Source organism: Macaca nemestrina, chromosome 20 (assembly GCF_043159975.1).
Source record: "Macaca nemestrina isolate mMacNem1 chromosome 20, mMacNem.hap1, whole genome shotgun sequence".
Lineage (NCBI taxonomy): Eukaryota > Metazoa > Chordata > Mammalia > Primates > Cercopithecidae > Macaca > Macaca nemestrina.
This window is the reverse complement of record NC_092144.1, coordinates 12,313,193-12,326,778: the sequence shown is the minus strand read 5'-3', so window position 1 is coordinate 12,326,778 and position 13,586 is coordinate 12,313,193. Positions and strand designations below refer to the sequence as shown.

Genomic DNA, 13,586 nt, shown 5'->3' with positions numbered 1-13,586 from the left:
AAGGGACAAGAGCAGGTGGTCAAAGGAGTCTGAGAATAAGACCAAGCCCAACCGTAAGGATTGGGTCTGGGCATTTCTGTTCTCCTTTCTGGGGTCATGCCCCTCTCTGAGGCCAGCCTGAGCCCCATCATTGTTCCACACCACCCAGACCCAGCACCCCAAGTTGTATTAACAGACACGAATGTCCGAAACAAAGGCGGCCTGGGCCAGCTTCACGGGTGTGCAACCTGCATGCCCCCCACGCTTGGTTAAATGCTCTAACTGATGTCATGCTGTAATTCCTAAAAATTTTGAACAAGGAGCCCCACATTTTCATTTTGCACTGAGCCCTGCACAGTATGTAGCTGGAAGGCCCTGAAAATTATGTAGCCACCATGGCTGGCTAGGATCTGATCATGCTTGGAGTTTCTGTGTTCAATTCTGAACACTCCAGTTTCAGAAATTTTATGAATCAGAGGGACCAAAACAAACCAGAGGGCCTCCAGGAGGTGGTGACCAAAATGGCAAGGGCACTAGGAGCTGTGAAATGTGGGAGGCATTAGGGACTGGTGATATTCAGGCTGGAGAGGAGACAGCTTCCTGGGGAGAAGGGTGGAAGGGAGACATAAGAGCTGCCTTTGGTATTTCAAATGCTGTCCTGTTACAGAAAAATCAGCTTTCACCTGGGTCATCCCTTAAGAGAAAAGAAAGACCAACAAGTAAAGGTGACAGAGAGTCAGCCTTGGGCTCCCTAAATCAAAACAATTGTTCCCAATCACAGCAGCTGCCGTCCTGCTATGTGCCAGTATCTTTACATATTAGCTGGTTTAATCCCTGGAACCATCCTACAAGCTAGACATGGAAGAATGGAAGAATTTTACAACCAAATCTGACCTTTGAATGACAGTGACACCTCTTCCGGGATGTTCTAAAGGGGACCCTACATTCGGTTAAAAGATAATCTGTAGATCCTGCTAATTTTAGGCGTCAGTTCCACGGCCCCGCGGTCTTTGTCAGCCCTGGCACCAGATGGCGCTGCCTCAAAGACGCAGACCAGTGGCATTTCTGGGCCTCAAAAAAGGAGGCAATGGATGAGGCGGCACAGGGTCCACGGTGGGGGTGGACCCAGAGAAAGTGGCGGGTGCTCCTGTGGACCCTCCCACATAACTAGCCCCAGAGCCAACAGTTGGGTCGGGCACCCAGCACAGGCTTGGGGGACCTCGCTGGCACCAGCCCTGTCTTGGCAGCATGGACACAGCTGAACAATGCCTTTCACCGCCAAGGAAGGACGTGGATGGGCAGTCCTCCCTCAGACCTGAAAATTAGTGCTTGCTACAAAGCCCCAAGCCCTAAACTAAAGTGCCAAAACCTGGAAGCTCTCATACCTGAGAAGGCAACCCCACAGGTGAAAAAGTTCACTCAGATAAATCTTCAGGGTCTAACCCATTTCCTGCGACAGGTAAGGCCAAGCTCAGCTGTCCCAGGACCTGAAGGTAGCGTGGGGAGGCCAAATCTGCTCTCAGAGCACCACACTCACGGAATCACCCGGGGTAGCGCTGCCTGCAGGGTCCAGCTGAGGAAACCCCACAGGACAACCAACCTGGTTCCTTCAACGACAACAATGACAACTGCCAGAAAAGAAACAAAGACTAAGGAAGAAGAAGAGGCGAAGGACCACCTAGAAATTATGATGAGTCTTTAGAGACTGATCAACCCATCGCAACGCAGGACCGACCCTATCTGGATCCTGATTCAAACAAACTATAAAAAAAAAATTAAGTGATAATTAGGGAAATGTGAACATTAGCCAGGTTTCTGATGATACTAAAAAAAAAAATGCTAAATTTTTAATGGGTATAATAGTGGTATTGTGGTTCAGTTTTTCAAGAGTCCTTATCTTTAGAGATGTGCACAAAAACATTTACAGATGAAAAGCTATAATGCCTGGATCTTCTAAATAACTCAGCGTGGGCGGGCAGTTGGGAGGATGGTTGAATTGAGATTGGCCGTGATCTGGTGATTGCTGGCACTAGTGGTGTGTGCACAGGGGTTCCTTCTGTGTGGGAAGCTCTCCATCATTAAAGAGTTTAGATAAAGAAAAGAGCCACCACTCAAATACCTGGACTTTGTGGGGATTCCGCTGCAGGCCCACGGGAGGGATCTGACAGGGAGATGCTGACAGTTCCATTTGCTCAAGTATTTTATTAGTTTTATATATTTTTTTTTCTTTCCTAGGACCAAGGCTTAGGTGTCAGGGAAGGTCTGAAGGCACTGGTTCACCTTCAGAGTGCTGCAGAAACTTTGGAGATGCTCTAGCAGCAGTTCTAGGCCAGCTCGGCCATCCTTTCTCACACAAGCAGAGGTCTCTCTCCTGGCCCTCCCCAGCTCACCCGTCCCCGGCCACCTGTTCTGGGATACCCACTTTGAATGGAAGGATATCACCAGGAAATGGATACCCTCCTCCCCAAGGCAGTGCTTTCTGACCCTGCCCTGCTTCAACCTCCCTTCCTAAACACAGACAAACACACAGAGAGACTTCTTCCCAGCAGGAAGGCCAGCCTCATGGCAGGCTTTTGGACCTAGTATTCTGTATTTGGACCCAGTATTCTGGGAGTGGAGTTTCGACGCCAAACACACGTCCTTTAATCCCTCTCAAACGTGTCAACTCTTGAAGCTTCATCTGGGACATAACAAGGGCCCAGGAAGGCCATGGGTGACAATGGCACCTAGGGGCAAAGCCACACCCCCACATGTGCTACCACATCAATGTTACTGTCATCAAACCCAGGATCCCCAGCTCAGCCCAGATCTGGCTCTTCAGCCCTATCTTAAGAGAAGGAAAAACACTTCTTTCAGAGTCCAAAGCCTGTGCCATCCCAGCCCCTGTCCCCAGTTTATCATCCTGGAAGGAAGGAGCAAGTGGCAACTCTGCTGAGTGTGTCTGGCAGGCATGGGCATGGATAAAGTGGTACCCACAGATCGATGCTGTTTGGTGGCTCAGCCACAGAAGACATTTTCTAGCAAAGTGGGCCAGCTCAAGGAGGAAGTCATGCCTGTTCTGCTCCATCTCAAGACCACCCAACCCAACTCCAAAGAGGAACAAGTGATGCGGCCCACTGGTGGCCCGAGCTGCACCAACTTGCCCCAACTCACTTCAGGAAGGCACGCTCAAACTAAAGCAATTCCAGTGAGAAAAATCCTACCTTCACTGAAATTATCTGGAGTCTGGGGCCTGAATAATATAGAATACACCCTTAGTTCCCTACTCTGCTTTTGTAGAGGAGACTCGGCCTCAGCCCCAGCCCAGAGCAGTGGCCTTGGGTACATGGAATGGGGTATGAATTCGCTCATATTCCTGGGCGAATGATCTCATAAGCTGGCAGGGAGGCATGGGGGGCCTTTCTTCTGGCCAGGAAACGGTCTCCTTCCTCACATACTTTTCATCCTACCTTAGCCCCACGCTGGCAGCAGTCAAGAATTTGGCCTAAAATAAAAGAGGCCAGGGAAACAACTCGGCTACAAGGATCCAGTCAGAGAGCGGGGTTGGAGGAAGCCAGCTCAGAGGAAGATGAGTGTTGATTTTCATCTTAGATGCTCTCGAGCCCCTGGTTCTAAAATTGGAAGGTGCAGAATCCCCTTGTGCAGGAGTACCTGATGGCCACGCTGGTAAGCTCGAGGCTCCGAGCCTTCTGCAAGCCACCAGCCACCTCCAATACTACCAGGCATACACCCTCCCACTTTGGCTTGCTGTATAGACAGAGAATGAGGGGATAACTTTTTTTTCCCTCTTAGTCTCTTTTCCAAAAAAAAGAAAAAAGAAAAAATTCAAGATGAAGGGAGGTGGAATGACTGGCCCTTCAGCATGACGGGTCACGATGGTCACACAGGGCCGGGTGCAGGCCTAGAAAGATCTACAGAAGTAGGTAGGGACTTGGGGGGTGAGAGTGGTGTCCCCTGCTTCTAACCAGTTACCAAAGCAACCTCTCAGGACAAGAATTCCAATACCATCTTCTCCTCTCCACAGTTCTCCAACATATAAACTCAGGGCACTCTAATCTAGATTACATTCCTGACGCAGTGCTGAAAGCACCCCCAAACCCAAATTTTATTCCTGGATCCAGAGATATCATTCCTCCCAACTTCCCAAACAGGCAAGGGGGTGACCATAGCCATTGTGAATTGCTTTTCTTTTTTGTGAATGGGCAGGAAGGAAGACACAGAGACACACACTCGCGGGAAACAACCTTTGCGAGAGTTGAAGTTAAGCCACATTCTCTCACATTCGCATAAAGAGAGGAAAAAGGGAAATGAAGGGGAAAAAATACAGGAATGGTGGAAAGGAAACACACACACACACACACAGAGAGAGAAAGGTTTGGTAGCCCTCTCATTACAAGTTGGTTGGGCATAATGTAAACACACTTCTGCCTTGCTTAATCACAGAGTGCCGCCCGTTTAGGTTTCAAAGGCGGCAGTAAATTGGGCGTAGCTGAGTGGAGGCTAAAAATTAACCAGCCATCTCTGTTTCAATTTGTAAGAAAACAAAAGCGGAAAGAAATTATAAAAAGGGAAAGGGTAAGGGAAAAAAAGGAACAGAGGAGGAGAACTAAACCACCCTGACCCAAAATGCAGGGTAAAACTGGAAAAGCGAAGAGGAGAAGCAGAACTACTTGGAACACAAAAGGAAAAGGAGATTTTACAGAGTTTTTTGTTTGTTTGTTTGCTTAAGACCTCTTCCACAGCAGTGCTGCTCCCTGCCATGCTTGTGCCCCGAGAAAGCCTCTCTGCTCCCCAGCAGAGTGCCAGGGCTGTGGGCATCCATCCTGAGGCCTTGCCACTTTAGCTGAAATAAGGAGAAGGGAAAGAGCTCAAGGAATCTCGTGCTTGTTTTCACTCTCTATGAAATCAAATTACTTTCATACTCTCTGACAGCCAAATCCCAGCCAAACAGCTCCCGCCTGAGTATTTGGGCTGCAGAATCTGCCCACTACTGTCTTCTCTCCTCTTTTCTGTTCATTCAGTCTCATCTCCCGGGGTTCACATGCCCCTTCTCTCCACCAACTCCTGCCCATCCCGCTTGTACCAAAACCAGTTTTTCCTGGGACTGGAGGTGAAGCTGCAGGAAAACTAGTACCTGCCCCTCAATACTTCTTCTGACTCATTTTAATAAGAGCAACTATTGGTGTGCTGTTGTTGTTGTTCATCTCAAACTCTCACCATCATGGATAATTCTGGGGGCATCATGTCCCCAATCCTAAGACCTGCAGCATCTTTCTGATCAGATAAGTCCTCCAACGATGGAAATGCACAAAGTCAATAACATGGCCAGGGAGCAGAGGAGGAAGAATGGAGCAGGCTGGGGGAGACAGAAGACAGGAAAAAGGAAAAGGGCCCATAGAACGTGTTGCAGGCCCGGCAGGACGGACATACACCAGTTAGGCCCGCGGCGAGTTATCGCTTGGAAATTAGAGAACAATAAACAGAACAAATGCCAGCAAGTAAAATAAAATGAGGGGGAAAAATGGTTGAGAACGACCTACCCGGAGTGTGGACAAAGTAAGCCAGATAAAGATCCAGTTCTTTGATTGTGACTCCAATGTGATGTGGCTGGACGCACAGGCCGGGGTTCGAGCACTGAGGCGACTTGTAGAGCCGCTCCCCATCAGTACTTTCCAGGGGGATCCCCTTAAACAAAATCACCATGACCAGGTCCAGCCGCCACACCTTGTCAGCCTGGCGCAGGCAGTCAATCCGCCGGATCTTGCCCTTCTGGTCGGGGTTGGAGAGCACGCAGCAGGGGGGCTTCTTGCCCGTGATGGTCAGCACGAAGTCCTCGCGGAACTCGGGCCGGATGTCCTTGCGCAGCTTGGCCAGCAGCCGGGATGCCCACTTCTGCTTGATCTCGGGCTTCTCGCCCAGCAGCTCGTCCTTCACCGCCCGCTCCTCGTCCTTCGACATCCGCTTTTCATGCTTCTTGAAGTACTTGCGCTTCCGCGCCTGCAGGTTGAACCAGGTGTAGGAGAAAGCGCGGACGTGAGGCAGCAGTGCCTCGATGAACGGGTGGAACTCATCCTGCAGGCGGCAAGCCGGGAGCATGCGGGGCGAGGGAGGACGGGAGGAGGGGAAGACGGGATGAGGGGGAAAGAGAGAAGGAGAAAAGCAGCGTTAGAAGGGGGGGCACAAGGAAAACCGCCTTCTCCTCCTCCTCCCTCCCCCCAACAATTTTCTCTTGCAATTGTTCTACAAAAGTGTGGTTTGAAGCCACCACCAGCTTCGCCAGCCACTTGCTCCCATCTCAGCCTCAGCAGCCAGACAGAGGCACCGGGAGCCTGTACACACACCTATTCTCTCTCTCTCTCCCTCACTCACTCACACACACGCGCACAGACAACGTTGCCGTCCACACACACACGCTGCTGGTATCCCCGCCAGGCTCTGTCGCGCCCATGACATCTCCATGTTCTATCGCAGCCGTGAACTCCTGTCAGCTCGCCCCGGCGCAATGTCCGTCTGCACAGACGCCCGTGGACGCACACGCGGGGGCGTGCGGGGCCGCCTCTGGTCCCCGACACCGGTCGATTTTTGGCCGCCCCCAAGAAGAGAGAAAATGACATCCACGAGCAAGCGAGTGAGGAAACAGATCAGGCTTCCCTCTCCCCAGGCTGTTTTCATTTTCTTTTCTCCTGATCCAGTTGGAACATCCACCCCAGCATTTTTTAATCAGACCTAAATCCTAAATATGTGATTTCAGCTTTGTTATCGACACCAATACTAATGTTAATCACAGTAATAATGAACAAAACACTTCTTGTTAGCACAAATAAGGTGCTTGTCTCGGCCACATTAGGGTTAAAAGCTACATGGGTCTTCTTGCGACCCCTTCCCCAGCCTCCCACAACCCCTTCACCCTCTTTCCCACTCAGTCAGGTGACAGAAGGATGGGCTCTCTCGGTTTTGTTTGTTTTTTTTTTTTTTTTTTTTTTTGGTTGTTTGCTTGTTTGAAGTTTAAATAATAATTGATTTCTGTTTACAAAAATAAAACTGGAAAAAATTAAATAATTACCATTGATCTGAAGCACCCGGCAAAGCCCAACGCCCGATTCTGAGATTCTGGACTCAACAGAGTTGTGAGTTGGGGGCGGGTGGGGGGAGGGGGGAGGAGGAGGAGCAGGGGAGGAAGGTAAATGTTTTAAAGGGGGTTATTATTGGTGTTCTGGGGAATAGGGGCTGGGCTTGGGTGGATTCTCAAACCCTTCCCCCTCCTCCCCCCCCCATGCTCCATTGCACAGAAGGGGGAAATTAATATTTTTTTTGAAAAGGAGCAAAAAGAAAGAAAGGTCAGGGATAGCAAGCAGAGAGAGGGAGCGAGCCGGTTGCCACACACGCCAGGTAAACAAAAGCCAACAAATTTTTTTTCAATTTCTTCCCCTGTGCATCCTCTTCCAGTTAAAAAAAAAAGAAAGAAAGAAAGAAAAAAATGCAAAATTTAAAAATCAAAACCAGCCTCCCACCATCTCCCCGCAACCAACAACGCACCCCACCCCACCCCCGTGCAAAACAAAAACAAAAACAAAACCCAGGAGGGAAAAAGCGGCAGCTGAAGAAAAAGGCTTTCGGCTTTGGCAGCGGCACAGGGGTGTAAACTTCGAGCTGCCTGATCGGAGGAAAAGGGGGAGCTCGCAGATTCCCGGGGAAGAGGACGAGTTCTGACCGGCTGCAGACCGTTGCTGGCAGACGCGTGCAAAAGAGAGAGAGGGAGTGAGGGAGGGAGGAAAGGAAGAAGGGGGGGAGGGAGAGATCGAGGATCGAGGGAGGACGTGGATGGGATGGGGCGTGTGTGTGAGTGTGCGCGTGTGTGTGCGCACTGGTTGGGTTTTGGGGTGTTTTTTTTTTTTTTTTGCTCCTTTTCTCTCTCTCAAACTCCCTCTCTCTCTCTCCTTTCAGGCTCAATCCCCATCCATTTGCTTGTGCCAAGCCAGTAAAAAGGGGGGGGGGGAGAAAAAGACAGAGAGAGAGAGAGAGAGAGAGAGAGAGAGAGAAGGATCCACCTATTTGGCAAAGAGACATCCACGAGCAGCCAATGGCTGCGTCTAAGGGGAGGAGGGAACCAGGCGAGCCGGGAGGGTGGGGAGAGCCCCCGGCAGTTGGAGACCAAAAACAATTTGCCCAATCGACAAGTTCACGTCTAATGAACAAGCAAAGTCCAGCAGTTATGAATTTTTCATTCCAGGCTCCCACTCGGGTCCATTTGGCAGCAGCCACCCAGCAAATCTGGGGGTGGGGTGGGGCAGTGGGGGGGGACTGGGATTGTGGAAGACTAGAAATTTTTTTTAAGCCTGAAAAAATAAATAAATAAAGGCCTGACTCCGGGCAGGCTGGCGGGCGGGAGCCCCAGAAGGCCTTGGGGAAGCAGCTGCGCCTTCTCTCTGTGTTTTGGTTTCAGTCTTTCTCTCGGGCCTGCACACTCTCTCTTTTTCTGTTTCTATTTCTTTCTTTCTTTCTTTTTTTTCTTCCTATGGAGCACACAGGGGCGAGTGGAAGTTTTCCTCCCCGGCCACATACACACAAGCCTGCGGTGCTATGAATAGAAATAAGAAGAAAGAGCTCAGAAAGTGTCCATGCCAGCAGTACTTCCAGGGCAGGGATCTGGTGCCCAGGGTACTGCCACCTTGTGATGCCCCCCGGTCTGGCTGCTGAAAAAGCACTCTCAGACAAGGGGTAGGCCACCACCCCACACGTCCCTCTCTTCTCCCCCAGCCCCCAGCAAGCTCAGCCTCCTCCTTCGGCCCACACCCAGCCACGCACGCTCCATTAGCGGTGACGAGGGATGCCAACGCAACACAGCTCGGCTCGAGAAACTGCAACAGTTTATTAAAATAGCCTCCTGTCACAGCACTCCGCCTGACAAGCTCTACACGCAGCCACAAACAACAGCCAGACCCGGGGAGAAGTGACAAAGGCAAAAAGATGGACACTACCTCTGAGCAGAAGCAAGGAATCTGACCAACGCCCCTCACCACTGCACAGGCATTTAATTCTTCACTTCCTCCGGATCTGCCCTCTCCAGTTGACCTGAGATTAGTTTTCTTACCTGTCTCCCAAATCAATTTAGACTAAAGGGCCCAAACCCTAGCAGTGCAAAGTACAGAAGTATAAAATGAGAAACCCAAATGAAAAGCAAAGAGCTAAGAAAGGACACAACAAAAAACAGCAAAGGGCTCTACCAAAAGCAGGCCACCTGGGGGAAATCAAGTCACAGAGAAGAGACCCACCAGGGAGTTCCTGCTCTGGTCCTCTACTTGGGACCTTCCTCACAGTAGGCAGAAAAGGTGAGCACTGGGGAGGGGAGTCCCACCTCTGAAGGGGTCTCTCCAGTAAGAGCTAGGGAGCAGCCATGCTTGAAGCCTTTGAAATGCAGTAAGAAGGAAATAGATATGAAAGGAAAAGCAGAGGAGGAAGGATGTGGCTGCAGACAGGGAGAACGGGATCCAATTCCACTCAGAACTCCATCCCTACAGCCGCCCTCTCCCCCAGCGAAGCTCAGTCCTCAGCTGGCAACGGAAAAAAGGTCACTGCTCACTCGGGCCCCTTTCTTCCCCAACTGAAACCCTGTGCTTTGTGGCCTTTATGTTGGCAGAAAGGTTCCCGGAAGAGCACCTGGGGCGTGCCAAAATAAAACATCCAGCCCTGGGCTGGCGCTGAACCCTGACAATGGGACAGGGGCTGCCCAACACCTGGGACCCCAGTCTGTGCCCTGAATGATCCATCTCAAGTGAACTGAGCTCATGGCTGACCCCTGAAAGAAACGGTTAGAGGTGAGAGTACAGAAGGCAGGTGTTATCAGAGACAGGCCTCTTAGGGTGGTGTCCGATAATTCACATCATGTTAATAACCAGCTTCAGTCCAATCAGCCAAAGATGTTAGCTTAGCGACATGACATAAGGTACCAAATTCTGCCTCTCCAACTTGCAGAGGCAATTTTGCCTTCTAAAGTCAAGGTGAGGTCATTAAAAACTACAAGTGAGTTTATATTTGGCATTGAGGTGTTTTTCTTGTATTCTGATTTATACTAAATATTACATACCAAACAGAAAATGGCCAACACGAGCCTCCTGGAGAATCCTGGCATGTTCCGCTTCACAGACCACAGTGCCACAGTAGAAGAGACGTGCTCAATATGGGTTGAATCTGAATCTGGTGGTACAACTGGGTCAGGGATAGAGGTGGGGACAGCAACAGTCCCACAGCTGGGAGATGACAGATGGAAGGATCCATGTAGAAGTTACGGAAACAGAACAAGATGCACGATTGGCTCCTGGAGAGGGGTTGGGGGTCAAAACTCCATGGAATGGCGGAGAGATCAGAGGACAGGCCGCAAAAGAGTGTCTCAATAGAGCCTCAGGGACCCACAAAGAGCCCCAAGCACCCCCTCAAGGCTCTCTTAACAGAAGGAGCCACAGGCCTTTCCCAGGGCAGAAAGTTGGAGGAAGAACAATTGTCAATTGTCCTTCTCCTGCCAGTGGCTATAACCTTGCAGGTGGGCAGAAGATTCTCACGCAAATACTTTCCCCTCACCCCATTCTCTCTATGGGCTGCTGACTCCCAGTGGGGGAGGCCTTTCTGGAGGAGTGGCCAGGATATTCTGATGCTTAGGGCGATGAGAAGGTCTCTTTCTCTATTTCTCTCTCCTCCCTCCCTCCTTTCCTCCCCTCCTACTTTCGGCGCACACAGAGGAATTGCTCAGGTTCCATTAGAAACATTTCAAGCACCCTCCACTGCGGGCCCCCTCCTCCTGCATGCCACTGGTGGCGGCCATCAGCCCAGACACGCCCCTCATGAGCCCCAGACAAAAGGAAACTGTCCCCCTTTTGTTAAGAGAGTGGAGACTCCTGTTGGAAGATTACCTGTCTCCGGCCCAGCCTCCTTCCCTTCTCCCCTCCAGCCCCAGGCAGGAGATCAGACCGCTTTACATCCTGCACCAAAGACCAGAATCAAGACAAAAAAATCCCTCATACGATTCAAGGCTTCTCCAGGTCTGAGTCACTGGCAAGTGTAAGAGTTCAGGCGATGGAAGAAGCGAGGGGACATGCAGGCCACAGAGTAGAAGGACGCGGGAAACGGGGAAAGGAAGCCAGTGATACTGGTAATAGGAAGAGGAAAAAAAAAAAAAAAAGACAAGGGGGGCAAAAAGGAAAAGCAGGAAGCATTGGGGGGAAAAGGTATTTCCCCTATTGGAGAGAATCATCATCGAGAAGCCAGAAATAAGACTTTTTAAAAATTCACACGGGCTTTCGGTTTGTGGAAAGGGATTTTGCTGCCTTTGTGGAAGAAAAGCCTCTGTCTTTTATTGTTGAGTACTATTTGGTGAAAAAAAAAAAAAAAAAAACCAGCAACAGTTTTCACTGAAACATTTCTAAAATACATACCCATGCCAGTTTCAGCCATCACTAGGAGAAATGTGCCCCCAACAGAAAAAGACTGAAAGGGCCACGGAGAAAGAGAAATAGAGAGAAGGAGAATGAAAAAAGAGAAAAAAGCCAAACCTGGAGAGTGCCAAGCTGGGCCCACAACTGCAAAGAAAGAAGGACAAAGATGGAGGGAAACAGAACAGCAGAGGAGGAAAAATAAGAAGACAGAAAAGGGCTCTGCGTCGCAGCAGAAAAAGAAAAACCAGTTAAGGAAAATGACCGCTTCTCCATGAGAAGAAATGCATGGTTTTCAAAAACTCCACACAACAGACCTGTCCACTGAGGCCTTATGGATTATTTTAGGAAAATATGTACAGTACCTCAATCACATATACAGTGTTAAAAATTCTTCAAGGAAACAAAATAATCTTCCCAGACTGAGATAGGTTTTGCAACCTGCCCGCATCTACCCATAGTGAAACATCTAGAAGCATAAGAAGCCGTATATTTTAAGACAGGGCCACTTTCAGGAGGCTTCTTTATCTTAAAAAAAAAAGAAAAAAAAATCCTATTTGTCCACATCCTGCTGGCCTTAAGGCCCAGATTTATTCTTTCAGATCCTGGACACTTGGGCCCATGTTGATCTGGGTAACTACAGGCAATTAGAGCAAATAACTGACAAAACTGCACAGAAATGACCAGATATTCCAGTATCCATTTTACTAAAGCGTATCTGCAGCCTGGGTAAGAAAGGACACGGGAAATTAAAAAGGCCATAAACAGAGCCCCAATTAGTTTGCCCAGTGGTTGGAATTTTGTAATTCAGCCTTGGTCTGAACCAAAAGAAGCCGGCTTCGTAACCCTGAGCTCTCTCATCTTGTCCCAAGATTACCGCTGCTTCGTGGAAGGCCACAAGAAGACAGTGGCCAGACAGCGGCCAGAGATGGGAAGGGAACTGCAGACATGACGCGGCGGCAGCACCGGGCAGCCAGGGAAGGGGCCCTGCTGCTTATCCTAGAGGAGGGTGGGGCCTCCCCTCGGTTGGGGGCCAACGAGAAGGGGCTCTGCAGTCAGAACAAAATCATCCAAGAGTCTGGAAACTCCAGGAATGGAAACCGGAAAATGCACTTTGCGAGGGAGCTCGGATAATTTGGACAAAGCGGGTTTTTGGCTGACTTGGGCCTGTTTTCCTCTGCTCAGGAAAGGCGGCTCTGCGCAGTTTCTTTCTAGTGTCCTCATGCTGGCTGAATGGATTCACCCCACACCCCGGTGCTGGGTCTAGGACAGGGTCTGCCTCACAGCCAGGCCGCACACTTCTCTCCTGTAAACCGCCCCCCCTCTTCCTTTTCTCCTCCAGACTACAAACCCAGAGCGGTGGCCTGGGATCGGGCCAACAGGCAGCCTCGTTCTGGCTCCAAATGCTCCTCTGCTCCAGGCACATCTCCCTTACCCTCTTGGCACAGAATAAAATAGGGTAGGAATGGGGATACTGGGGGAGACAATCTATTCTCTCTAGGGCAACTGGAAATTGTTTACTTTCATCTCATCCTCTACAAGGAATGGGAAACAAAAACCCTAGTCTTTAATTCATTATTTAGCTTGAAACTTCCTTGTGTCACCAAATAGAAGTAAAAGCTGGGGAAGGCCAAAGCTCTCTTCTCCAGCCGGCAGGCTGCATGGGGATAAAACCCTCCAAAGTGCGTGAAGGACAGATGACAACGAAGGGCTTCCGGGGGCAAGGGAAGTGCAGAGCCTCACACACCTAACCGGCTTGGGAAGTGTCACTTCATGGTGGTCAAGGGCCCTGGAAGAGGGAAGAACTGCACAGGCCAGCTTCACAACTTTTTCTGAAGAACTGAAAAAGTGACAAAAGGCAAGGCAAAGAGAGACCAGCGCGTGAAGATGAGATCTGTGCCCAGCACACTGTGAAAATATCTGGAAGGCGAGAGAGAAGGCCAGAGCAAATGGCAAAATGTTGAAAACTCACCCCAGACACCACAGCAAATCCTCTCCTTGGGGTGGGGAAGGGGGGTGGTCAGGGCAAGGTGACAAAACCCAAAAGGCGGGGGCCTTCCCAGTCCCTCCGTAAGAGCTCCATCAGGATCAGTCCAGATAACCCCCTTCATTTTACCAGTTCTGTTTTCCCTGCCACAGGAGAGACAAGGAGCAAGAAAGGATTTCTCCTCACCACCTGCCCTC

At 50.1% G+C, this 13,586-nt stretch overlaps 1 protein-coding gene across 11 annotated transcripts in view; it reads right to left on the bottom strand.

Annotated features, from left to right (window-relative positions):
- The window catches only part of LOC105464278 (nuclear factor I X), a 104,831-nt gene that overhangs the window by 67,709 nt on the left and 23,536 nt on the right, over positions 1-13,586 (bottom strand). For 3 of the 11 annotated variants that reach the window (XM_071087280.1, XM_071087281.1, XM_071087282.1), the window contains exon 2: positions 5,520-6,051. In XM_071087280.1, the coding sequence (XP_070943381.1) occupies positions 5,520-6,051 (532 nt within the window). Of the gene's footprint in view, positions 1-5,519; positions 6,052-6,348; positions 6,606-7,042; positions 7,156-13,586 lie in introns of those variants that run through there. The other 8 variants (XM_011712366.3, XM_011712715.3, XM_011712048.2 and 5 more) reach the window with 8 other exon arrangements.